This window comes from Dermacentor andersoni, chromosome 4 (assembly GCF_023375885.2).
Source record: "Dermacentor andersoni chromosome 4, qqDerAnde1_hic_scaffold, whole genome shotgun sequence".
In the NCBI taxonomy this organism is placed as follows: domain Eukaryota; kingdom Metazoa; phylum Arthropoda; class Arachnida; order Ixodida; family Ixodidae; genus Dermacentor; species Dermacentor andersoni.
In genome coordinates this window covers 137,789,012-137,816,202 of record NC_092817.1, presented here as the reverse complement: position 1 = coordinate 137,816,202, position 27,191 = coordinate 137,789,012, and the positions used below count along the sequence as shown (strand labels likewise).

Genomic DNA, 27,191 nt, shown 5'->3' with positions numbered 1-27,191 from the left:
CTAAACAGGGACTGAAAGTGCGCAGTTTTCGGGAATGGAGACAATTTCCCAAACAAACAAGGTAGAGCACATGCGGTAGAGAGACCTTGGCCTGGCCGCACCTCTCGATTGACGTTATCACTGACACAAGCACCGCCAAACATCAATTGCTGACGGACGCAGCGCAGCGTTCCCCGTTTTGCCCTCGTGGAGCACGAGGCTGCACCCTATTGCCACATTCCCGTGGGTGGTACCGAAGCAGTGCCTTCACAATAAAATGTCTGCTAAGAACATTCAAAGCCACATGCTCATTCCTGCCGTCATTCCTTCTATCTTTTTTCAACGTTCCCCGACTCATCAGTATGCAGTGGGGACACAAGATTTTGCATCGTAATGCCTTGGCAATGTTTTGCTTAACGCGTCTTTCACCTACACTAATTCACTTACAAGCTTGCACACTTACACAGTCTATCACTGATGCCCAGAATGTATAGGATTGTAGCCTACTTCTGCGTGATCACCGTGATCATCAGCTTGACTATGTCCTCTCGCATAATTCTCCAATTAACCCGGTCCTATGCTAGCTGGGGTCACGTTATCCCGTAAACTTCTAATCACATCTGCCCATCTAACTTTCTGCTGTTCCCTGCTATCCTTGCATTCTCTTGAAATCAAGTGTTACCCTTAATGACCATCGGTTCAGCAGCGTAGCTTTTTCGGCTTGGTGGATCAACCGGCTGTACGCAGACGATTGCATCCTTTGCAGAGAAATCAATAATGATTCCAACCGAGTAGTATTACAGACAGACCTAAATAAAATTTCTTCATGGTGTGACAGGTGGCTTATGACCCTCAACATCTCAAAATGTAAGCATATTTGTTTCACCCGCAAGCGGCAACCAATCCGTACACAGTATTACTTGAACGGCTCCCCTTTATCAGAAACAAGTGAAGCTAAATACTTAGGTGTCACATTTTCCACTGATCTGACAAGGAATCATCACATTCAAAGCATCACTTTAAAAGCTGGGAGAGTACTTAATTTTATGAAACGGAACTTTAGGCACACGCCACTAGATGTCAAGAGAACACTTTACCTAAGCAACGTTCGCCCAATTCTCGAATATGTGTCTGTTGTGTGGGACCCGCATACACAAATTTTTGTCAATAGCTTAGAAGCGATACAGAAACGTGCGGCCTCTTTCATTACTGGCATTTACTCATTTCCAAGCAGCATCACAGAAATAAAACACCACATATGTTTGGAAGATCTTTCACTACGCCGTGTTGTTTCCCGCCTCTCTTTCCTTTGAGATACCGTCTTCAATCGCACACCAATAAACAAAGAGACTTATCTACAACCACCAACATACATATCCAGGCGCTGCGTCCACTTACTTAAAAGAAATATGCGCGCACACAACAACATACCAAAACTCCTTTTTTACCCGTACAATACACGAATGGAACCTGCTGCCTCCTGAACTAATTGAAGTTCCTTCTGATGTCACATTCCCCACTGCTCTCCAAGCATATGTTTGTAGATAAAAATGCACTCACCATTTGAAACTTTCTTTGATGTTTATGTTTTGCAATGTTAGCCAGCATGCTGTGTTAACGAGTATCTTCTTACCTGGGCGAAACTTGTTCTTAGTGCTATCTCATGCGCTCCCTCAGGATGTAACACATATATGATTAGTATTGTACCCATGGTCTGAAGTGTTTAACCTATTTAAGAGTGTGCAATCTTGTATTATATGTTGATTATCTGTCCTCCCTACTGTAATGCCCAATGGGCGAAGTAGGTATGTAAATAAATAAAATTTGAATAGCAATAAATAGCGTGCAGAGGACAGGACAGTAAAATTCAGACACGCACAAACAGTATGAGTGCAATTTTTTTTTCTTCTAACAAATTTTATTTTAAACATACCTCACTTTTATATGCCTGAAGAAAGACCTATCGCTTATACGATTATACAACCGGTATCAAGATTTCAGAAACACTAGCTCTTTATCGCAGAAGAAAATAGAAGGTGTGCTCACACATGTGCATCCTGCTCTGTTTATCTTTTCAGCTTCAATGATCTCTTGTGTTACCCTATCTTTGCTCCTTCTTAATGACAACACGTTTATCAAGGAACGGCTTGCACGTTTTTGACTTGCAGGAGAGGATGTAATCAGCAAGTGTTCCCCCTCACCCATACTTGATATTGTGAGCACCCTCCATGCGCCGCTCGTTCAAGTACCTACCGGTTTGTCCAATATGGTGCTTCCCGCATGACAACGGAACTCGGTACACACCATCACAAGTGACGTAAGCTTTCTGATGCCTGACCATGCATCCTCGCACTTTGTTGTGGTCAGCCTTTCCTATCTTGCACACTAGGGCAAGTTTCTTCGGGGCTGAGAACACGACAGTTTCATTCACCAGATGTCCGATTCTTTTTGGATTCTGGGAAATCTTATGCATGTAAGGCAATACAGCAAAATGCTTCCATTCACCAAGCACCAGGTTCAGATCACATTGTATTTATGATTTTAGTTTCCAGAGAAGCTTCTTGGCAACACACTTGAATGTGCGTGGGGTAACCAGTATAGTCAGCCTCTTAGACTGCTGTTTAAAACTGTCACTCATCATGTGTGTTCACAATTTTTGGAGACAGTTTTGGAAACTCGTGCTGACAATAGCTCTTTTTAAAGTTTTGAGTGTGCAGAATGATATGGCAGCACAGGTTTGTTACTTTGTGGCTGGTAGGCCCAGCAAATGCGATTAGTGTGAAAGGAAGTTCAGGTCTAAAAATCTGATACAATCATTAATGGGCAATTCACTTGTTAGAACAAGCGAATTAAAACACTCTTTCATGATGGGTAAAATGCTTAGAGCCTTTGAATCAAGTGAGCCGGAGTCACTGTTAAGGATTAAAAAAACGCTTGTACTGTTCATGTGTCTGAATTTTACTGTCCCGTCCTCTGCACGTTATTCATTGCTATTCAGACCATCTGTTAGCTTGCCTCATTGCATGGCTTGCCCATGCCCATTCTTCTTGATATTGAATAAGATGTCCTTAATCCGCATTTGTTTCCAGACTCATTCTTTCTTCTTGTCCCTCAACATTACACCTATCATTTTCCTTTCCATTAGTTCGCTGTGACATCCTCAATTTCAGTTGAACCCTTTTCGCAAGCCTCCACTTTCCCACCCCGTAAGTACCAGTAAGATGCAGCTGTTGTATACTTTTCTCTAGAGGGTACACTTCTGGGTACCGGGTGTTGAATGCAGTGCTCAGCATGCGAGCTGTTGTTCCACTGAATCAGCGAGTGTCCACGATAGCAGCATGCATACAAAAAAGGGGGCAGCCTCACAATACATCAATACATTTGTCAAAGAACAATAATAAATCAAAGAAGCTTTACTTTCCCACAAAAAATCAGAGTAAGAATCGGGCAGAACACATTTGGCAGGCACTCTCAGATTATGAACCGCAGCTTGCCAGTATCCCTTAAAGGGCCCCTCATGAAGCCTGACAAGCGCAGACCGCGGAAACTGCAGACGGACCGCGGAAAGGTCTGAAATTTTAATCCCAACGCCATTTCTCCTTTCCCTCATGGCGACCACATTCTAAGCTCGATAAGGATGTACTAGTAACCCTGCGTCTACGTACTCATGTCCGCAGTGTGACATTGCTCGTGGCGACACGCGACTTCGAGAATTATTCAAGGTAACATCTGTTATTTGTGTGATCTGTTGCTTGAATTGACGAATTGAAGTTCAGAGAAATAATAAAATACACAAGCTGAATGCCTGTAAGCTTTTTGTTTTACTTTGCACCAAAGCAAAAAAGAGATGCACTTCTGCTTCGTCTGCTTGTTCCCATAGTCGTGCAGTTACATGCGCAGGTACCAAAGCTATGCCAGTTTCCATGTGTTCCAGTGCGCGATTGCACTCTGCAATCCTTGTTCTGCCTCAGTATTCATGGAGCACAGCGCGCAAAATCGTGCGCTGTGTGAAACCAGACAATCACCACAGCTAGTGCACAACGCCGTCGGCGGGAGTGCACAGCAATTTAAAAAAATGTGTGAAGAAAAAAAATCAAGGCGGGGCCTGTGATGCATGCGTCACACGATCCTCGAGGTCCAGTATGGGAGAACGCAGGGAAAGAATTTCACTTGCGGAGGCTAGACAGGGCAAGTGGAGAGAGTGTCTTGTTGGGCAGTGGAGCACACCTCAAATCATAGGTTCGTAGCACTGAAATATTTCTATTTCTGCTATTAATGAGCTGATTTAAAAATTTTTTATGGCAGAGCGCTCCCTTGAGGACACGTAATAACTTCCAGCTTATAACCAAAATTTGCTATGGGGCCTGGTGACGGGCCCTTTAAGAGGAAAGTATATAACAGCTGTATCTTGTCTAGTAATCTCTGGTGCAGAAACTGAACGAAAAGGATTGAAATAATACTGAGGACAGCATGGCGGACAAATAAACGAAAATTATTGGTGTAATGTTAGGAGGCTAGAAGAGAGCTACTGGGTCAGGGAACAAATAAGCCAATGATATCCCAGCTGAAAGTGAGGAGAAATGAGCATGAGTAGGGCATATGATTTGAAGCAAGATCACCAATGGTCTGTTAGGATAATGGAATGGATTCCAAGAGAAAGGAGAAGTAACAGGGAGTACCAGAGAACTAGGTGGGCAGATGCAATTAGGAAGTTTGCAGAGGTGAGCTGGGCGCAGCTGGCACAGGACAGAAATAATTGGAGAAATGTTGGATAGGTCTTTGTCCTGCAGTGGACATACCGTATTTACACGATTGTAAGTCGACCACTTTTTTAAATTTGAAAATCTGAAGTGAGGAGTCGACTTAAATCGAAACCGAAACATGGCACTGCCAAAACAGCGAGACCAACGGGAGCTACAACGTAGTTACAATTTTATGTTTGCTCTATGGCCCCACCCGTAGCTTTTTGCTATCCCGCATGTTTGTTCGCTTCTCGGAAGAGTTTTTCAACATTTTTGAGAGTTTTACAGTGCACACAACACTCATGAGAGGGTGTCAATAGGTGATGGAAACGCCGCTGCTCTATTTGTGGCTTCACCCTCAGAACGGCGGTGCTTGCGGGGAGCATCAGTAGTTCATGGAAGAGCAGACACCGCTCGCGGGGTTCTCTTTGCCTGTTGCGCTTAGCTTTCTTGACGAAAGGCATTGGTTTGACGCGTTCCACTTGACTGCCGCCTACATGCTACTTCTATGCTTCCTCAGTCGTCATGAGTGCTCCAGGCCCACTAATCATTCGGCACTCATTCACAGCAGCGTTCAAGAGGGCTGCCATCCTTTACGCCAAAGAAACAAATTGCTGCGCAGCGGGCTGCAAGTTCCATGTTTCTGAATGGGTGGGGTGAGAGTGGCGACTGCAGCGAAGCTAAATTTTCACCTGTGACGGCAAGTGAGGAATTTCCAACGTGCCGAAGTCTGGAGGCTTTCCGGAGCTGTAGGCTAAGCTTTCGGCGTACGTCGCTGAAATGCGCGATCGGTCCCTGCCAGTGAAGTGCGATATGGTCATGAAACAAGCCCGGATCTTCGCCTTTTAAGGACCTGCTCCGCCGCGAGTACGAGTGGCTGGCGGCAGAACACCGCGAAATTATGCCAACCGGACCTGTCAAAAGAGGCTCCCTGGCCGATGCGTGCGGTTGGGTGCATTCGGCGTGGGCTGCTGTTCCACAACATGTCATGGTGTGGTCGTTTGCCAAATGTGAAATTTCGCAGGGCAACGATGCACTGTGGGACTGTAGCAACGATGACGATGGCAGCACTAGTGAAGATGAGTAGTTCAGTGACCATGTCAGCTATTAATAAATTTTTGTTATTGAATGCTCCCTCGGGTATGCTCTTTTTTTCCCTGTCACACGATATGGGGGGGTCGACTTGCATCCGAGTCGACTTACAATCGTGTAAATACGGTAGTTGGGCTGATGATGATGAGGAGGTGTTGAAAGGAATCCATTGTTTAAGATAGAAAAGCCATCATTCAAGTATGTCCATGTGCCATGCAGTATGAGGTACATGAACAGCTGCTTCTGTATCTTGAATAAATCCCCATTGGATCCTTTGCTAAATATCTGAACAACCCGGAACTAGTAATCCAGCTTACTTTTTAAAGCGATGATAGCAGCCTCGCCTTTTCTTGATGTGCTTGTTTTACAAGAATCTTCACGAATAAACATTTTCAGAAAACCTGCAACAGGTTTTGAGCCCCGCACTGTATGATCAGTTTCCCAAGCATTCAATAGTTGCCTAACTCTTCCACTCTATGTGAGGAATCTGTAGTAAACAAGAATACTAGGCTGATGACTTGGAACATACCGTGTATTCTTGTGTAATGGCCTCAGCCGGGTAAAAGCCGCACCCAGCACTTTATAAAAATAATGCTCCAAAAATATATTTAAGAATTGCCCGTGTATAAGCCACACTGTTGATTTTTGAGAAGGTTGGCAGTGTTAGCTGTAGTGTAGTGTGAGAATTCCCAAGTTTTCTTTTTTCTTTTTAATTGGTGAGAAAACAAGGCAGCTGTGCCGACTTCTTGGTGCTGGCAGTAGCAAAAGTACAGCCTCCGAGATGCTGCCATCACTGATCTGTGGGGCATCACTATTTATTCCAGCTGGCATGCGACGCGCTATGGGAACGTCCAAGAATAGCCAGAGCCAGTAGGAGCGAGTACTGTAGTTCAATAAAGGCAAGTACCCCAGAAAATATTTACAGAAAAAAAAAAGATTGGTTTCGCAGTGTAATGGCAGCACACCCGACTTTCACCCCAAGTTTCGGAAAAAAAACCTGTAGCTATTACACAAGTATATACAGTATTTTAGGGAATTTTTTTAGGTGTGGCTATCCTGGGCAGTTTACTGGTTCAGTGGAATGCCGACTCGTCCACCCAGTACTATGACTCCAAGTGACTGACTGTGGGCTGCTATCTCGTATGCTCCAGGCATCAGCTAAATGTCAGTGTGTATATTATGCTAATATGATACACCTACTGTGCGTGTGCCAACCCTCAAGCTACAGTGCAGATGAAAGGCAAAGGTAGCTAAAAAGGGAGGCAAATTCTCAGATGCTGCATGCGCCATGTGCTGAATGCACATTTATGAATATCGGTGAGTCAGAGAACAAAATATTGCAGAAACAAGAAGAATAATATGAACGATCAGCATATGGCTTTGAATGCACTTGCAAAAATTCCATATGTTCAGGCCATAATATCAGCTTAATATTGACACTTGTGCTTGCAAAGGAAAAGAACGCAATAGTATGGCTTAATCATTTATTGATAATACTTATGACTCCACACATGCCGAGCTGCAACAATGGAAATTTGTCACCAGTCAATGCAAGGTGCATGGGCTCCATCACGCACTGTACATAAAGTGCTGCCACTACAGTTTACCTTTTTTTTTGCTCATGCCATTTTGTATTCCCAATTTTTCAAGATCCCTCAGTGATGTTCACTAAAGTAAGCAAACTGACGAGGAAGTAACGAAACTGACATGAAGACATGCATAAGCATCACAAAAGAGCGTCATGTTCTGCCTGACACAATGTTTCAGTGGAAGTTCTACCACTCCAGTCAATATGCAGACATGTTGACCCTCTCCTTTTTTTCAACCCAAGGATAATGAGACAAAGTGATTTTCAGTTTGCAGCCGCCGACTGATTTTCCGGACTCCAAAAAATTCAGACATGCTCTATTCGGTCTGCTTCGCGGCACCGCCATTCTCCTCATAGACCATGACGTATAACAACTTCCGAAAGTTCGAACACCTTACAACCTCTCGTCTGAATATTCAGACACTCCTTGAGCCAACTCGATCGAGAGCACCATGCACAGACTCTGAGCGGTGCACGGTTTGACTTGCTGAACGCCATTTTTGTTGTGAGCGGAGCCTCCTTGCTGCCCCACGAAGTAGTGCTACTGCAAATCACCGCTCATCATCGTTTTTGCCTGGTTCAATAGAGCGGCTGTACAGCAGTTTCGGTTTCAGCTTAGTAATCCATGTCAAGACAATCCAGCAGCTGATTTGTTTCTTCGCGCACAACGCTGTGAGTAGGCCACATTTTTCGTTTGTGCGACTGGTGTCGGCATGGTGGTGTTTGCTTTGTGTGCTGTGTCGAGATTCCGGTGATCCAACGCAGCACACGGAAACATCACGTCAAGTGTCTAATGGCGCCGTCAGTGCCCGCGCAGACTGTGCTGGGGAATGCCGGCAAGCGGGTGCCGGGAGGCCTAAGATTTGTCGCCTTCCGATGTGCTCCCTACTGACGTGGAAAATGTTCTGCTGAGACCTGCGCAGTGGTTGCATTGCGACTCCGGACACCGTCTCACTTGACAGTTTCACTGGTGCTGACACTGCTGTACTGACATGTACAGAACTCGACAATGGCGAGATTATTCGTCAGGTTCCTGCTGCACCGCCAGACGATGACTGAGGCGGAAGATGACGCACCATGTGCTACGCTGCCGTCGCATGCGGAGTATGTATAAGCAGTGACTGCTTTCAGCCGCCTATAGTGACCGTACGACCCTCTCCGAGATTCAGCCTTATCCGATTGCGCGTAACCGGAACAGCGTGCAACAGCGCATTCATGATTTCTTCAAGCCTACTGCCAAGCCTGAATAAGTGCGTGGAAATAAAGGATTTCATTTTTTTTCTTAATCTGCTTTTTCGGACACCTGTTTATTGGGACATTTCCACAGTCCTCGTGAGGTCCGAATAAACGGTCAGCGACTGTACTTGCATTTTTTGTGGTGGTTATAGCCCTACGTGCATTTATTATTTCTAAATTGACTGATTGTACTAAAAAGGTCAAGACATACACTGACTTTTTACAGCACAAAAATTGCACATAATTTCACTGAAAAAGCCAGTGAGATGTTAATATGAAGTAAGGTTTACCAAAAAGAAAAATGCCTTCTGAAACAAACACCAAAGGTAGTCCATTGAATTTACAGAAAGTAAAAGCTGAAAAGTTCAAACCTCAGATACAGCATACACGCCAGATAATGCCAGAACCACATCAGCTGCCAGACTTCAAGTACAAACAAAGCACTACTCCAATACACCCTCAGTAACTGTAGCGGAAATGCAATCAAACCAACAAAGATTTCATGTGCACAAGCCCTCATACTTACCAATAGCAAAATAATGCTGGCAATCTCTGCAAAGCACCATCCATGACACATCAAATCCACAAGAAAACACATTACAATTTACCCATAAAAAATGGATGGTTACCTGACCACCAAAGGGTTACTGGCATTGAATGCAAGCGAGCGAGTGCGCGCGCGCGCTCGCACACACACACACACACTCTGTCCAGCAAACTTACTTCCTAGGTTTTGTGCTGCCCTGGCCAAATAACTATGATCTCTGCAAGCAATGTGCCCAAAATCTCAGAAGCAACAGTACCAAGCTCTCCAAACCGTCAATATGTTAGTAACTGGGCACTATGCAATGCGGCTAGTGCAGATTAGATGAATTAAGTGGTTGAACACAATGGCATAGACAGGGGGGGGGGGTAGCTTGGGTAGACGACCCCCCCCCCTCATAATGGAACAGAAAGCTTCAGGAAGTGGGCTCCAAAAGAGCAACATGGATGGAAGAGAAAGCTTGAATGTGAAAGCAAGGCAAGGGCTAGTGGCAGTTCAAACAGGGGGAGGGGTTGCCATGGGAGCGATCCCCTCTCTCCTGCACAGAACATTGCAGACGCACTGATGGCACACCTCTACCTCATTTCGGATGTTAACCGTAACTGCTGAGGGGGGGGATCAGCGCTAAAAATTCCACGCACAGATAATGATGGGACGAGCGCGTGCTTTTTATAAAACTTGAGGGCACTGTTGCTCCCAACCGGACCTTTGTGTCATTGAAGAGCTTCTCATTTATGGTACCTGACTGAATTGTCACCTGCACAGCGTGGAAGAAAAGCATTCCGAAAATAGTGCGACTTCCTTATATCTAGGATACGCATAATAAGCATGCCCCCTTTTTTTCTTTTTCCCCCCCTTGTCTTGGACTTTTGTTATAGGGCAAAAAGCAGGAAAAGAAAGAAAGACCCACAAAAAGCTGATTTGTGTACACCAAAATATATCAAGGACGGAGGTGCTTGGCCAGGGAAGGGAAGCTATGAAAACCACAACAGGTGGGAGGGCAGGTTGGTGAATGGCATCGAAGTCCACGCAAAAACATAAATATAGGAATGTTAGCAGCCACCGTGCCGTTCAACCCAGTGAATGTTGAGTGACAGTGACCCATTTTCAATACTGTTCGTTTTTTAAGATATGTGCCAGCTAGATCATCGATATACTTTATATAAATCCATAAATTCGTAAACCAACTTTTATTTTTTTAGAAGAATATCCTCCTTTTTAAAAATAGAATAAGGATGATAGCATAATTAGATGCAAAGTGGCTTCACGCAGTAGCAGTGAAAAACTTTTGTCAGAAGTGTTATATTAGCAAAACAAAAATGTGCACCTTCGTCAAAGCATTCTTGTCTGGGGAGTGCTAGACAGAAGTGTCTTTGCGTGGTGCACAACCAAACACACACGCGCGTGCGCACACAGAAAGATGAGAAGCACAACTTCGTCGTTATATTTGGTTTATTTGCCCAACAGTTTCAGTCGGTGGACCGACCTTTTTCAAGCGTATCCCTTGAGAAAGGTCGGTCCACTGACCGAAACTGTTGGGTAAATATATCAAAGATAACTGCAAAGTTGTGCTTCTCATCTTTCTAAATATGCTTGGCCCATTGAAAAATCCAGTTACACACACACACACACACACAGATTTCCAGCTAACTTGGACCAAGATTTTGAGAAAGCCTATGCGTTCTTCAGAACAGAAATCGGGTGGATGTTGTTAGCGTTTATCTAAACTTACAGCACCATTTTTGCTCGGCTATAATTGAGTAATTAGCCGAGATAAATTAATTCACTTTTTAAATATAGCTTGAAATGTTCAGGCGCCAATAGGAAAGTTGTGGAGCTCCACAAATACTGCCCTACGCAGGCAGTTCCATGACATAGACTTAGTGTGGCCGTTTTTATCCGGAAAAAACAAAAGCCCGCGGAGTTTAAAAAATACCACGTGACAGCGCGCTCTGTGTGCACGAATGCGCCACAATTACAGTGCTCTCATTGGTGCTTTGTAAAAACATCGCTCGCTTCACACCTTTCGTGCTGCCCACGACAGAGCTTCGCAATGTGCTTGGTTCTGAGATAAACGCCAGTGGCTTCAGGCGGCAGTTGAAATACAGCGCGGCTCCCATTTCTGCGGCAATAATTGCACTCTCACGCTAACAGAATAAATGCTCATGAGTTCGAATCTGGGAGCAAGGCCCCAACAAGCAAACATGCATTATAACAAGCTTGATAACGCTGTGTGAATTACGCTGGTTGTCACAAAAGGAAGAATTGTTAACTGCATGGAAGGTTGCTTTTTAGCTTCCTGTCCATTCCTTGTCGGCAGAGAATTTGTAATTCCATATTACGTGCCTTTTCCATGTCATACAAAAGTTTTAAACAGATGGCTTTTTTCATGGATAACGGTTGTAGATTTATTCGCTGTGATGTCTGTCTAAAGAATGTGTTCAAACAAGTCGCCCTCTGCCCTAATGCAGTAATGGCACCTTTTCAGCACGTCCGAGGTAGCTTTTTTTGATGACGCAATACGGTATCTCACTGCAGGCCTTAGCAATCTCAGCGTTTAGCGCTTGTGGTGTAGTTGTAGGTTTGCAGTTCACTCAGTCTTTCATTTCACGTGTTCCCACAAGAAGTCAAGAGTTGTCAAGTCCGGTGACCTTGAAGGCCATGCCACTAGTCCATGCCGCTCGACCCACTGGCGTTTAAAGGCTTTGTCAAGCCAGGCTTGAGCAAGGCTACTGCTGTTAGCTGGTGCATCGTCGTGCTGATACTATGTTTGCTTTAAAAATGCTAGAGGAAGATCACAGCGAAAATCTTCGACTGGGCCTTCCAAGATGTAATTCACATACCACTGAGCAGGGAGCATGCGGTCAAAACATATGGGGCTAATTATCCTTCCGTCAAAGATACCGCACCACACACTGAATGGCCATTGGTACTGGTGTCTGGTTGGCGCCACCCAATACGGGTTCGTATCGCTCCAGTAATGCGCATTATGGATGTTGAGAATTTCTGGGGAAGGTTGCCTCATCTGTCCAGTGCACGTTGTCAACAAAATCCGGTATTTCGACACTGTTCATACGGATCAAATTTGAGAAATCAAGCTGCCATTGCAAGTCTCTTTCTTGGAGCTTTTGAAGCAGTTGGAGGTGATATGGATACATTTCAGCCTTCCTAAGAACTCTTGGCATTGAAGACTGAATTGCCAACCTCAGTACTCACATCACGCACGCTGGAATAAGGGTTTGCACTCATGAAAGCCAAAATGTCTCCTTCAGACTCTTCACTGATGGTCCCCTTTCTGCGCTGCATCTTCTTGAAGCTACCTGTTTCTTTCAGCGTCAAGTAACTCCTCAAAATTGTGTTCGCGCTAGGTCATCCCCCACATTGCCAATTTCGGTATACCTTGGCAGCTTTCCTCTTGTCGCCCCATGCCGCTCCCAAGGCTAAGACCATGTTTGCCTTCTGCTCGCTTGAGTACGGCATGCTTTAGGCACTGCAAACAAATTCTTCGAAACGGGTGCGCGGCACGACAGTAATAGACAGCCGAGCTCACATGCATCTAACCGCTGGCACAGCTTGGAAGAAAAGCGGCGTTGTAACAAATGATGCTCTCTCACACAGGTTCCAGATGTATGATGCATGTTTTGTGTGTATTTTTTCTATTCCGCTCCAACTTGAACACTGAGAAAAAAATTGCTCTTCTCGTCATATCGGAATAAACAGCTGATGACGGCGCATTCTCCAGCAACAGGCGCGAGTGGCTGCTGACGCAGCTCTTTTTTGGAGCGCCGTCGCCAGCTGCTGCCCGTAATGTTAGAGCCGAGCAAAGGTTGAAGCCCTTTCCCGTAAGTGAAGGGAAGGCGCGGCACTTGTGATGTTTTTACAAATCACTCATTAGATCGCTGTAATCGCGGCGCACTGTCATGTGGTATTTTTTCAACTCCGTGGGCTTTCGTTTTTCCCGAATAAAAACGACCATGTTAAGTCTATCTCGTTGGAAGTACCTGGGTTGGGCAATATCTGTGAAGCTCCACAGCTTTCCTATTGATACCTGAATGTTTCAAGCTATATTTAATATGTTAATGAATTTATCTCGGCTAATTGCTAAAAAAAAATGAGCAATGAAATGGTACTGTAAGTTTAGATAAACGCTAACATCCACAAAATTTCTGTTCTGAAGAACGCATAGGTTATTTCAAAATCTTGGCCGAAGTTAGCTGGGACACCGTGTGTGTTTGTTTGTGTGTGTGTGTGTGTGTGTGTGTGTGTGTATATATGTATATATATATATATATATATATATATATATATATATATATATAGAGAGAGAGAGAGAGAGAGAGAGATGAAGCATGAGGAGTGGTACTTGCGAGCGGTGATCCTCACCCCAAAGTAAATTTCTGGCTAAATCACTGGTTGAACGCTTACTCCAGAAAGAAAATTTTATTTCTGGCTTTTCTTTTGCATGTGTACATGAAGTTCCTTAGGGCACTATTTTACTATGCAGTAACGAAACAATAGTAGCATCAAAATTTCATTCCCTAGCTGATTAGTTGTTTGGGTTCAGCAAACACCTTCCCTTTTCAAGATTGCTTTTTGTATTTATAAGCAGTATCATAAAAGGTTCCTATAAAAAATGAATATGCCTACAACTTCAATCATCACTCTACATGTGAGAAGTGCAAAAACCAAAAGAAGATTATGACAGCTTAGTTAACAAGAAAACTCAATACTTACCGCTGTGTGAACTCCAGGCAGAGGCTTGTGTCTTTGGGGTACGCAACGTTGAACGCGAAGTGAACAAAAAACATCAGCTTGAACGCCTGGCAGGGGTTCGTTGCATGCATCGCTGGCAGGCTGTCGACACATACGACGAAGCTCTTAGCAGTAAGAAAACTGCCTCCTGCACAAAACAAGTTTTAAATCAGGAATGCTTGCCCGAATGTGGTACCACAGAAAATTATACCTTTTGCAATGATGAAGGGAGAACATGGCATGTCCCCAAGGTCGTCATCACTAGCAGATTCCTGGTGTAAGAGAAATTTATAAAGGCATATAGGAATTAATGTCTGCCAAGGTAGCACAATGTGAAAGCTGAAACCTTACACTGGTTACAAATAAGCATGTGGCAAAGCATAAGTTTGAATAAGGTGTTTCAGTGCTTGCTCACGCTCATGATAATGTTCTTCCCCAACACTCTGTAGTGAATTAAATGCTTTGGCTTATATGTAAATATATGTTGGCCACATGTTAAGGCCCTAAAAACCAGCACAGACTTTTAAACATGGTGGCTTAATTATTTACAATACTGGGACGAATATATCGCTATATATAGAGCATTGCATGCATAATGCGAAGACGTGGGTTCGTATCCCACCTGTGGTCAGTTGTTTTTTCATCCACTTTCATTTACATTAATTTATCATTTCTTTAACTCAATTAGTAAGTAAAAGTAATTTCCTCTATGATGTCCTTAGTGTCTTTGTTGGCTTCTTATTATACGATATATATATTATATATATAGATAATCAGCAAAGGTTTCTACCGGCCAGTTTACTAAAGGAATTATAATGTTACGACAAACATGACTATTGTTCGTTTTTAAGCTTTATTTTGCCAACAATTTTGGGAATGGTATTCCTTTCGTCAGGGCTGGTTTAGAACTATTCTGTTTGACCAATATAAGGACACAGAACAAGTGAGGAAGTGTGATTCCCACCTTCGCACACTTGAGAGTGAAGGCAAGGGACAGTATGCAATATTGCACGACTCTCAAAGCAGTCATGGCAGCATAAGATTGCGACAAACACAGAAACAGGGGATGTGGGAACAGCAGAAGTACAGTGCTCACGGAATGAAACCCGACACAAAGCATTTAGTAGAACCCTGCATATGTGCAAAGTACGCGAGAGGCACCATGTCATGTCGCAAGGAATTTGATCACCGAAGGTGTCAAGGACTCCGACGTAGATGTATGCGCCAGAATTACGTTGTCGCGACACGAATTGCAGCCAGTGGAAATGAAAGTATGCGCATTACTTAGCCCTAAAAGGATGCATTTCATTCCTTGAGCACTGTACAGAAAATGAGAACAGAGCGAATGTGAAGAGCAATATAAGGGAAAGAGGTATTAAGCGTAGCTCTTGGCTCAACCAAGTGCTGTCTCCCCAGTAAAATGCCACCAGTTATGAGTGGGCTGCCCACATCAGGAACCATGTTACGTTATTATAGTCAAATACAACTCAATAGCAGAAGAGGCCTTCTGTCCATTGATGTCAAGAGACTGTCATGGCATTGCAGTTAATCTGGTTAACCAGCAGATGACTTTTCACTTGCCAGCCCCTTGGAATGTCATGCTAACAGGTGAAAGGGGATTAACCGTGTCATGATAATCTCATTATTGACTGGCTTCTTTGAGAGGCATTTACTACATTTTTACATTGCACCCAGCTTTACACAATGTTGCATTATCTAATTGTATTTGACAATGTTAGCTTTATATTGTTACGTAGGAAGATGCAGAAGAAAAGCTATATACAAGCATATTTACAAGGAAACACGCCGCACTTGGCCAAGAGGCAACAGCCCGCGCTAGCCTCTAATCATCGTCGTCATACTGCTCGCCTCTTCGTCATCGCAAATACTGTTCTGTAGCACTGTAATAACAGTAATGTAGACAAAAAATAATACAATATGGTATGATATGTGGGGTTATATGCACAAAACTGACACATGAGTTATGAGAGATGTCATAGCGGACAGGTACGGATTTGATATATTTCTAAGATTGAGGTAATAGTTCTGCGGAAATCCGCAAGGTGGAGAGAAGTAATTAATAAAGGGAAAATCAGACATCCACCCATTCGAAGTAATTGCTACAAAGGAAACCCATACGGGTTCCTCGAAAGATAAGCCTCACATTTGAAGAAAAATTTGTCTTGGTCCGGGATTCGAACCCAGGACCACCGCCTTTCCGGGGCAGCCGCTCTACCAACTGAGCTAACCAGGCAGCTAGCAGATGGCAGGCTGAAGTCAAATTTGTCAACAGTTCAAAGCAAAGGCAAGAGTTTGAGGTAATAGTTCTGCGGAAACCCACAACTGTGATTTCCCTTTATTAATTACTTCTCTCCACCTTGCGGGTTTCCGCAGAACTATTACCTCAAACTCTTGCCTTTGCTTAGAGTTGTTGACAATTTTGACTTCAGCCTGCCATCTGCTAGCTGCCTGGTTAGCTCAGTTGGTAGAGCGGCTGCCCCGGAAAGGCGGTGGTCCCAGGTTCGAGTCCCGGACCAGGACAAATTTTTCTTCAACTGCGAGGCTTTTCTTTCGAGTAACCCGTATGGGTTTCCTTTGTAGCAATTGCTACGAATGGGTGGATGTCTGATTTTCTCTTAATTATTTCTAAGATTGCAATGCTTACCTCGACTACCTTGCAGAATAGCTCCCGGTCTTCATCGAAGATGGCAAGTAGGAGGAGGGGAGTGGCTTCATACTCTACAGCCATTGATTTCGTTTCAATTCTGGCCTTTTCAATTTCCTCTAGGCATGTCCTCACGTTCGGCTTCTTTATTAAGCTGTGAGCATACCTAAAAACCTGTCGCCCAACAGTCTTAACCTGATCGTCAAATGTTTGCGAGGCACTGAACCCCAGCAGTATATTGACATGTGAACACATGTGTGCTTCTTCAAAGAGGAAAGGCCAGTTTTCCTTCACGTTCACCACGCTTCTGCTGGCATTAATCACCTGCCTCTGTGACGAATATGTTTCGGCCATTAGCTGTGTGACTCGAGAACTGTTTGGGGAAGCTAGCCTGAATTGGGCTTGCAACTCTTTTCTTTTGTTCTCTTGAGTTTCAGCTGTTTCCGTAGACGGAAGGTCAGGCTGCCAGGCTACACAGCCATAAGAATCTTTTTGGAGTTGTGGTTTCTTTGTGGTCAACTCTTCATCTTCTGAAAAACACCGCTTCGAACACTCAGAACTGTGCCTTCTTTTGTTGTTAATACAATTCTCCAGCTTCCATAGAAGCGTTTCTAGTCCTGTAGCAATGATGGTGCCATTGAGGGTGTCCTCAAAAGTTCTTGGATATTTGCTGACAATTTCCCTCGCAATGACTCGCAGCACTTTGCGCCCAGGCTTCTGGTAGCAGGCAAGCACCCTGTCACTTAGTGTCCTAATCATTTCATTCAGATCACTTTTCAGTGGGCGCCTGCCATCTTGACATGCTTTTATGAGTTCGGGTGGAAATGCATCCCATGGAATATCAAAAGCCTGGCCCAACAAGCTCACAGAAGCTTCGCTTCCTTGGGGAATGGACACTTGCACGGCTGGTGAAGCAGCTGTCTGGAACTTTTCGAGCAGGATGCGTCTACTGACAACACTCAGGAACATTAGGTCAGCCTCCACTACATACTTGAGGTGCTCAAGTGACTGAACACCACAGTCCAGCAGTTTCTGTACAATCTGTTCGATCACTTCATTGTCCAAGTGCGGCAGCCAACTGGAAATATGCTGTCGCAAGTCCATTTTGCCTGTCAAAAGCATGAAATCAAACAAAATCTAATATAGCATGCTTCAGCACAACAACAGGGTACTTGTTGCGGGCAAGTTTATACTGCACCAATGGAGTCCAATCAAGGAGGCTTTCAAGCTTCATGCATTTGAAAGGACCATCACTACTGATAATGCTGTAGAAGAGCATAGCAGGCTCATATCTTGCGTGGACAGTTCTTAATAAGAAAAAGTGATCGCCATTACTGGCAAGAATAAGCCTAATCTCACCAAAAACTGGAGCGCCATCCGTCCGCCTCATAACAACAAGCATGTCCTGTTTGTAAAGCATGCCACGGATAGTAGCTTGACTGGCCGAGAATATATTACCTTCTTCAATGATCACATCGCGTACTTCCTTTTGTATTTCTGGTGTGCAAAGCTCACTAGAGAATGAGGAACTATTGACTAAACCATGAATACCTGCTCCTGTGTTCTTATATGCCTGATAAAGCTGATGGCGCTCAGAAAGTGTGTGCGTCAAGTTCCTGAAATTCTGGCAATTTCTTGCACACTTACGGAAATAGCTGTGCTTACTTTCACACCTCATTGTCCACATCTTTATCAGTGGGCCAAACTGTGTAATCAGAAACGGGTAATGAATCAGGTAATGATGCTTAGGCTTCATGGCAACGTAAGGGAAGAGGTGTGCTCTGCCCGTCATGTAGTCCTCTATAAGGTCTTGCAGCCTCATAACCATGGGGAGTGTGATACTATGTGCAGTAACAAGCAGGACAATTTCAGAAAGCAAAAGAACTTGTTGCCAGATATCATTTTCCGTAGACTGAATTGAACCAAGTAGAAACAATGGAAGAAAGCGCAACATGTTCCAGTTTTGAACCGCATGGCCTCCTAGTGCTTTCTTGAAGTGAACTTCACACGGCCGGTCTGCCAAATCATCATGTTTAAAATGAAAACAAGTAATGCGCTGATTAAGGTCTTCAAGCGAAATCCACTTGAGAACCGTTACAAAATGCTTAATATACAAAGAAATGTCAAATGAAACAACACCCTCAAATAAATCATGTGCCAAACAAGGAGGGAGACCTGGAGCACACACATGGAAGTACTTCAATTGATTGAATAAGGAATTGAACTTCACTCCTTTTTCTATACTTGAACCATTGGCTTGCAGGGCTAATAAAGCACTATTGTAATTGGCCGGTGTTCTGATTTCTGAAATACCTGACAGTGCATTTGGAGAAAAAAGGTCAGCTCTTTCAGCGATGCAAAACCTACAGATGTGACTTGCAGAGCTAAAATTTTCCACAAAGCCTCCGATTCCGTGGCTTCCAAGGTTGTCTCCAAGGATGGCAGTCACGGTGCCAAACAAACGCATTCCTCTTGAAGTTACGAAATGGCCAGCTTCCAACTTCTTCAGATCATCGAGCAAAGGCATAAACACTTTGGCCTGCCCAAAATATGCCAGATCATTTTCGTTGCAGAGCAAGCACAACTTGAGAGAATGAGCTGCATATCTTTTCCATGGATAGAGATTACCAAGGATTAAATAAACAGCAAGAAGTTTGTGTTTCTTCTTTGCAGAACCAATTGGATTCACGACCTCAAATGCATCTTGAAAGAGTATAAGCTTCAGTGCTTCAGGATGCTCCTTGTAAAGTGGAATAGACTGGAACATATTTCCATCAGTGAAATCTTTCAGGACACCAGGGGTCTCGGGCAGTATCCTATCGCACGGTGATATCACATCTTCATTTTCAAGCATGGCTTCAAGTGTACTTAGAATTGGCACGTAATGAAAGGTAGCATTCTTGTTCTTCTTGTTTTTCCCCAACAATATTTCTACAGGTGATACATACAGAAACTCTTTCTTGAAGAATGAAGAACGGCTGTGTTCTGTCCTGAACACACCATCTGGTGCTCGATGCAGTGCCAAAACATAATCACTTTCAAATGTTTCATCTATCAGCTTATCTATGTCATCACTGTTAACAGCTTTTTCCCTGAGCTTTTCTTTGAGACAAGACGCCATTGCTGAAGCATTTGCATTTTGTATGTCATATATAGCCTCAGAAATAATTTGAACTGTAGATGATGGCACATGGCGCTCAGATAAGAGTCGCAGGTACAGATGGGCAAAAGCAGTGCTAACATGGTTCTTACAGCTTTCTTGCATGCTGCCTTGATGCAGTGCCAGTGTACTAGGTAGCTCTTCCTCCTCAGATGAATTGCTTCCAGTTTGTTCAGCATCATGTGGAGGGGTGGTAACAGTTGCTGAAACAGGCCTAGGCTCTTGAACTTCCACATCTGATACTGAGCAAAGGTACTTCCCGTGGTAACGTGAAAGATGGGAAGAAAAAGATGCCTTCTTATTGTATGCTTTCTTACATAACGGGCATGTCACTTTTGCACCTTGAACAATGTGAAATTTCAGGTGGGCAATTAGAGCTTTATAATCTTTACAAACTTGTATGCAGCTGTCCACAGTGCAGACTAAGTCGCAACCATGCGCGCTGATGGAAACACAGCTTTCTTGTTCAGCACGTCTAACCCGTCTGTGCCCACGACAGAAGTGACTGTAGAGCGAGCCAACTTTGCAAAATTTCTTGTAGCAGTCTTGAAAGGGGCATTTCACATAAAAATTGTTGGCATTTTTGTGCAAAGCCACATGCCTGAGAAATGCGGAAAGTGTAGAGCTAACACAGCCACATATACTGCAGGGGTACATCTGAAAAGACCACAACAGCAACGAACAGCATTACTCAAACGAAACATTACTGGGGAATGATCACACTGTACAATGTGCAATTTGAGAGTAATCATCCAAACTGTGCACCCTGCATTTGATCCGGCATTCCTTTCACATTTTGGTACATGTTTTTAAATACTGCGTAGCAAAAATGCTAAAATAGCAGTATCATACAAGTAGGTTTAACACAGGTAGCTCTTAAAATCCAGCATTGTAGTGATACAACCGCATCAAATTCCAGTGAGTAATGACCAGCTAGAATTTCCAAGACAAGTGAAGCAGATTTTTGATAGCCTTTGTATATTTAGAAGTTTTGATCGGCGTTTTTAGACTTAATTTTCATTTATTTAGATGTGGCTCCCAAATTACATCTTATGAATTGCCACCTTTTTACTTAGTAGAAAAGCCTTCCTCATAAACTCTAAGCACTGGATCCAAAGCATGTGTGGTAGAAATTCATCAGTATGGCTACAGTGTATTTCTCAGCACACAGAGGCCACAGCGCATCCTACTGAGTGCTCTGTTTAAAGGGTGCCCAAGAATGCTTTTCCAAGCTAAACTGCTGTCTTGTACGTTTAAGTTAAAAATAATTTTACACTGACATTTTTGACGGCAAGATTTTCTTTTAATATATTAGCGACGTTTCAGACTAATTTACCATTAACTAGTTGGGAAGTTCACGTCACCTATGCTGATGCCGAATGAACTGAGGCAAATTTTGAAAGAGATAGTGCTGCTGATGGAACTTGCCAAAACTTCATTACCATATGCCCGGCCCAACTCCCTATATATTCGCAGCAAATGGGAATATGACAGTTTTATACCCATGCTACAGGGATATGTTCCATGGCATACGAATTGAATGTCATTCGGCCTCGACAGACTCTCGCAATGCTTCATGAGAACTTCAAAACACATTCAGAAGCTTCAGCATTCACTTATTGTACTGCAATGGTGCTGCTGCTGCCATCAAATTTCACTTTTGTTTGTTTGCTCATCTTCAGAGTGTACAAATGCAGATGTTGGCGGTCAGTACGCTGTCAGCAGCCGTCGCTGGCATATCAATCAGTACTAGCTAGACCAACGACGACAGCATATAACCAAAGATTCATGTTATCCTAGTCTGACAGGTTTGTCAGGACAACGAAGCGACAAATCTAGTCATAGGATGACTGCCTGACCTATCCTGAGCAGATCGGTAGTTCAGCAAAACATATGCCAACGAGGCAATGGCTCGAATAGCTCAGCTTGTCTGACACCTTGTCAGTGTTAGAAGTCAACGGACCAAGCGGCTACATTTCATATGTGCACACTTCAAAAGTCATCAGCGATAAGCATTTGCTAAATTTTTTCATATTAATGGACGACGGTCCCCTTTTGCGAGTTCCGAGTCTGAAGTGCTCGCGACTCCTACACAATGTCAGCGACTTGGTTATCAAGTGTTTCTCAGGCGGACGATCGCATAGGCGCTTCCTAAAGAGTTATCTAACTGCGTAAACAAAGAAAGGTACGACCAGTGCAAAAGATAAGAGATCGTTTAATGTAGGTAGAGTGCAGCTTGCGTTTTATGTTATGCCAATAAGCAGTGGCTGTCTGCACAAGGCTATGTAAACATCGCACTAGAGTGCTGTCATCAGCACATTCCTGCGGAAAGTCCCTGCTCATGCAGTAAATGCAGTATAGTTTACTGTTAACTGGAAGGTAACCATTTAGCGAGTGCACAAGCTTTTTGCTAAAGAAGCAGCAGAAAAACGCAAGCAGTAGATATGAAAATTAACATCCACAGAGCCAAAGCAAACATCTGGCGCGGCTGAGTGGGCCGGGGTGAAATAATTGCTAAAGCAGCTTCAAACCCAAATGTTGACTTAATGTCATTGAAAAATGTCCTGTGGCAGTGCAAATTGGCAGTCGAGTTGAATGGTATTCAGTTAGACGGAATTTGGAACGACCGCGTAGCAAGGGCATGATTAATTCCTTTTCTCATGCGAATGCAATAAACGGGCAATGCCTTCAACTCTCCGGAGTGTGTTGACTCATGCACCGTAAGCATTCTTTGGCGAGTACTCCAGCGCCATTAGGCTAAAAGGGCAATACCTTGTATTTGCAGAAAAATGTGTAATTTGCAAAGACATTTAATCCTTATAATAATGTAAATGTAGGTGATAGGTAGCTTTATAAGAGACAAGAAACAATTTAAATAAAAAGGAAATATAAAGAGAATACCCATATAGATACATAAGGCTCCTAAACATGCATGGGAAAGCTTATAGTAGGGGTGGGCCAACTTGAAGTTTGGACGTGAGCCTACTAAAAATCGGGGGGGGGGGGAGGAGTTTGGGGTGGGCCAACTAGATATATAGGGCTGGGCCGAGGCAAATTTGGGGGTGGGCCAACTAAATTTGTAGGCATGCCTACCTCATACTTAGGCAACTCTAGTACCTGCATTCTTTTCGACCGAAAATTAAAACGTGCGATGTTAAATCTCGCGAAATCATTTATGCACGATATTACTTGTGCCTGCATAAATAAAAACAAAACAGTAACAAAAATAACATACTCTTGCGAGCTCTACTTGGACGAGAAACGAGTATGAAAACTCCGCGCTTTCCGAGTCACTGCACAGCCAGCCAATCGCGTACTTCCTAAGCCTAAAAACTTCCCGCGCTTTATTCACTCCGATTTTGTGGTGCGGAAACCTGCTAACAAAGCAAAATTTCTACGCCTTTCATTTTCCTGCAGATTATAGTGCTCATCCGCGTTCCTCACTCACATGCGCTCTTTACTGCGCGTTGTTTATTCTTTATCAGACACAGTGAAGCAGGAGTGGCGAATCGGTGGTGAAGCGACTCTCGAGCGCAAGCCATTTCGAATGATTAGCATTCGCTCTTAACGCAAGCGCAGGTGTGCCTTTGATTCTTTGCAAGCGCATAACGACGCTCCAAACTAGTTTTGGAGAATCCTAGTCTTAAGTTCTATATAGTGGAAGAGATCTGTCCACTCAAGATTTTGCAAGGTCCCTCAGCGATTCATTTTTGATGCCCTTTCGATAGCAGTACAGGCCCGCAACAAGAATTCCAAAAGACAACATAAAGTGTACCATTCATGCGGGTAAGAAAGTGCACCACTCACCTTTAGTGTGAATAGCCTGTACCTTGAAGATCACAGACGCAGCTCGCCGATACTGCCGCCGGTCACGTCCACCACACATTCATCCCGCCAATACATGAATGCAGGACCGCAGGAAAAGTAAGGACTGCGGAATGTATACTGTTTCTGATGTTACGGGTGAATATTACGGACTATAATTTTTTGGCGCTTAAAATATGCGAAGTGACTGATAAAAAGTTGCAAGTGTTTTTCAAATCACATTATTTTTGTAAGAAATATGCCCACGTGACCAACCGTTCGGTGATTTGTGGGGTAGCGGCTCCAGGAACAGAAAATTTCTGTTCTTTTCGGGAACGTGTTTCTGTTAAGGGCGTAAAATAGATATTTTCTGTATGAGAACAGAAAATTTCTGTAAATATACCTGTTATTTAACACACATTTCTTACAGTGTAGCTTGCCCAAAAAGGCGTTTTTCTAATTTCTTTTATTTTTGTGTCGATATCTAGGGACGTAAATGACTTTGAAATCTTTTATCAATGGGGAGGAAGTCTCCCCCCCCCCCCCCCCATCCGGGGGCTTCCTCCGTACACCTGCTATCTCTTGGACCGCAGATAAATCATATAGGGGCAATATCTAGTGCACGAAGTGTTCCGCTCCTGCATCTGAGACAGATTCTTGCCGTATACTTTGGTACATGCCTTTACACAGTGCGAGTCCGCGAATATATACTTAGGCCCGTGAAGTTACGAATGGGAGATTAAGGACCGACTAAACGGGCGGCTATGAAGAACGGTTCATGGACAGAATATTTTATTAGTTGTTGTTCAACATGTACATTAAACGGGTTTCCATGCGGACATAGAGGTTCGGCGGCGGTGCACAAACAGTGCAAATCGTAACACACCTTCTGCCTTTGCAGCTCGCTGTCCTTAGCTCGACTCACGGAAAACCGCCCTTATCAACCTCGTGGACGGACGCCCCGCTGCAAGCTTGGTCACCGTGGTCCTGCGCCTGCGCTTGGATCATCACGTGGCCGCGACGCCAGCTGGTCGTGAAAGACGCATAAAAGGACGGCTTCACCGAGTGGGCCACGCAGTTCGGCGGCGGTGCACAAACAGTGCAAATCGTAACACACCTTCTGCCTTTGCAGCTCGCTGTCCTTAGCTCGACTCACGGAAAACCGCCCTTATCAACCTCGTGGACGGACGCCCCGCTGCAAGCTTGGTCACCGTGGTCCTGCGCCTGCGCTTGGATCATCACGTGGCCGCGACGCCAGCTGGTCGTGAAAGACGCATAAAAGGACGGCTTCACCGAGTGGGCCACGCAGTTCGGCGGCGGTGCACAAACAGTGCAAATCGTAACACACCTTCTGCCTTTGCAGCTCGCTGTCCTTAGCTCGACTCACGGAAAACCGCCCTTATCAACCTCGTGGACGGACGCCCCGCTGCAAGCTTGGTCACCGTGGTCCTGCGCCTGCGCTTGGATCATCACGTGGCCGCGACGCCAGCTGGTCGTGAAAGACGCATAAAAGGACGGCTTCACCGAGTGGGCCACGCAGTTCGGCGGCGGTGCACAAACAGTGCAAATCGTAACACACCTTCTGCCTTTGCAGCTCGCTGTCCTTAGCTCGACTCACGGAAAACCGCCCTTATCAACCTCGTGGACGGACGCCCCGCTGCAAGCTTGGTCACCGTGGTCCTGCGCCTGCGCTTGGATCATCACGTGGCCGCGACGCCAGCTGGTCGTGAAAGACGCATAAAAGGACGGCTTCACCGAGTGGGCCACGGAGTTCGGCGGCGGTGCACAAACAGTGCAAATCGTAACACACCTTCTGCCTTTGCAACTCGCTGTCCTTAGCTCAACTCACGGAAAACCGCCCTTATCAACCTCGTGGACGGACGCCCCGCTGCAAGCTTGGTCACCGTGGTCCTGCGCCTGCGCTTGGATCATCACGTGGCCGCGACGCCAGCTGGTCGTGAAAGACGCATAAAAGGACGGCTTCACCGAGTGGGCCACGCAGTTCGGCGGCGGTGCACAAACAGTGCAAATCGTAACACACCTTCTGCCTTTGCAGCTCGCTGTCCTTAGCTCGACTCACGGAAAACCGCCCTTATCAACCTCGTGGACGGACGCCCCGCTGCAAGCTTGGTCACCGTGGTCCTGCGCCTGCGCTTGGATCATCACGTGGCCGCGACGCCAGCTGGTCGTGAAAGACGCATAAAAGGACGGCTTCACCGAGTGGGCCACGCAGTTCGGCGGCGGTGCACAAACAGTGCAAATCGTAACACACCTTCTGCCTTTGCAGGTGAGAATTGGTGTTACTTGCTTTTAAATTTGCTTCTGTTCTTGTGCACTGCTGCCGAACACAGCGTGAAGTGTATTTGTTTTGCGTGAAGTGTATTTGCTTTGCTAATGGGGAAAGACTCCGCAAATAATGCCGGAAAAGATGCAGAGAAGGACACAACTGACACAAAAGATCTTGCAGAGCTGTCAAAAGCGTTTGAAAACTTCAAACGTGATTTCAGAAGTCAGATGAGGGAAATTAAAGACAGCATAACGTTTTGCTCTGATACTTGCAGTGAGGTGAAAGATGCAGCCATTGATATTAAGAATATGAGAACTGAAATGCAAGAACTTATCAGGCAAAACATGGAACTAAAAGCAGAAAACAAGAAACTGGCACAAAAATGCGATGAGCTGGAGCAGTATCAGCGCCTAAACAATCTTGAGATAAAAGGTGCCCCGGTGGGAAATGATCCAGTGACAGTTGTAACAAAGATAGGGGAAGCTGTCGGCACGACGATTGATCCGGCTGACATCGACACATGCCACTGGATTCACACCCCTAAACCAGGTGTGCAGAAGATAATCGTTCGTTTTGTCAAAAGAACAAAACGTGACGATATTCTGGCGAAGTGTAGAAAGAAAAGGCTGGATAGCTCTGTGCTTGGGGATAAGAAAATGCCCATTTTTGTAAGTGAGCATTTGACTCAGAGGGGCAAGGCTTTGCTTGCAGCGGCAATACAGAAAAAGAAAGAAACTGGCTGGAAATTTGTCTGGACATCTGGTGGCAAAGTGCTAGCACGCAAAGATGAAGGTTCACGAGTGATACACATTGCGGATGAGGCAAGCCTGACTAAAATAGGGAATTGAACATGCAATGCGAAATACGAAATTGAAAATGGTTTATTATGTCTTATCCTTTTAATAACCGAAAGTATTATGATGTTGCAGAATTTAATAGCGAATTCCACTCTAGCAAGAACTTGTTTTCGACATTACATATAAATTGTAGAAGTATAAAAAGAAAAGTCGATGATATTGCTGTTTTTCTACAGTCTCTATCAATTGGGTTTGATGTGCTGGTTTTCTCAGAAACATGGATCACTTGTAAAGAAGATGCACCGTTCCTTCCAGGTTATCGAAATGAAATCCTTTGTCGTGAACAACAAAAAGGTGAAGGTCTTGCTATTTATTTTAAGGCTGCGCTTTCTTGTGAATTGCTTGATAAGTATTCTGTCATGAATGATGATATTGAATGCATGACTATGTGTATTGGGCCATATTTAGTAGTTGGTGTATATAGGCCACCCCGTGGCCACAAAAAGAAATTTGTTCAGTTCCTTGACGTTTTGTTATCAACTGTT

The 27,191-nt window shown here is 44.5% G+C and overlaps 1 protein-coding gene across 1 annotated transcript in view; it reads right to left on the bottom strand.

The window, feature by feature from the left end:
- The window catches only part of LOC140217372 (uncharacterized), a 28,326-nt gene extending 4,672 nt beyond the window's left edge, over positions 1 to 23,654 (bottom strand). The window contains exons 1-4 of the mRNA XM_072287930.1: positions 23,566 to 23,654; positions 16,599 to 17,707; positions 14,145 to 14,205; positions 13,916 to 14,081 (exon numbers count right to left, since the gene is read on the bottom strand). Of these exons, the coding sequence (XP_072144031.1) occupies positions 13,916 to 14,081; positions 14,145 to 14,205; positions 16,599 to 17,707; positions 23,566 to 23,644 (1,415 nt within the window). The 5' untranslated portion in view covers positions 23,645 to 23,654. The remainder of the gene's footprint in view (positions 1 to 13,915; positions 14,082 to 14,144; positions 14,206 to 16,598; positions 17,708 to 23,565) is intronic.
- Between the last annotated feature and the right edge of the window lie 3,537 nt (positions 23,655 to 27,191).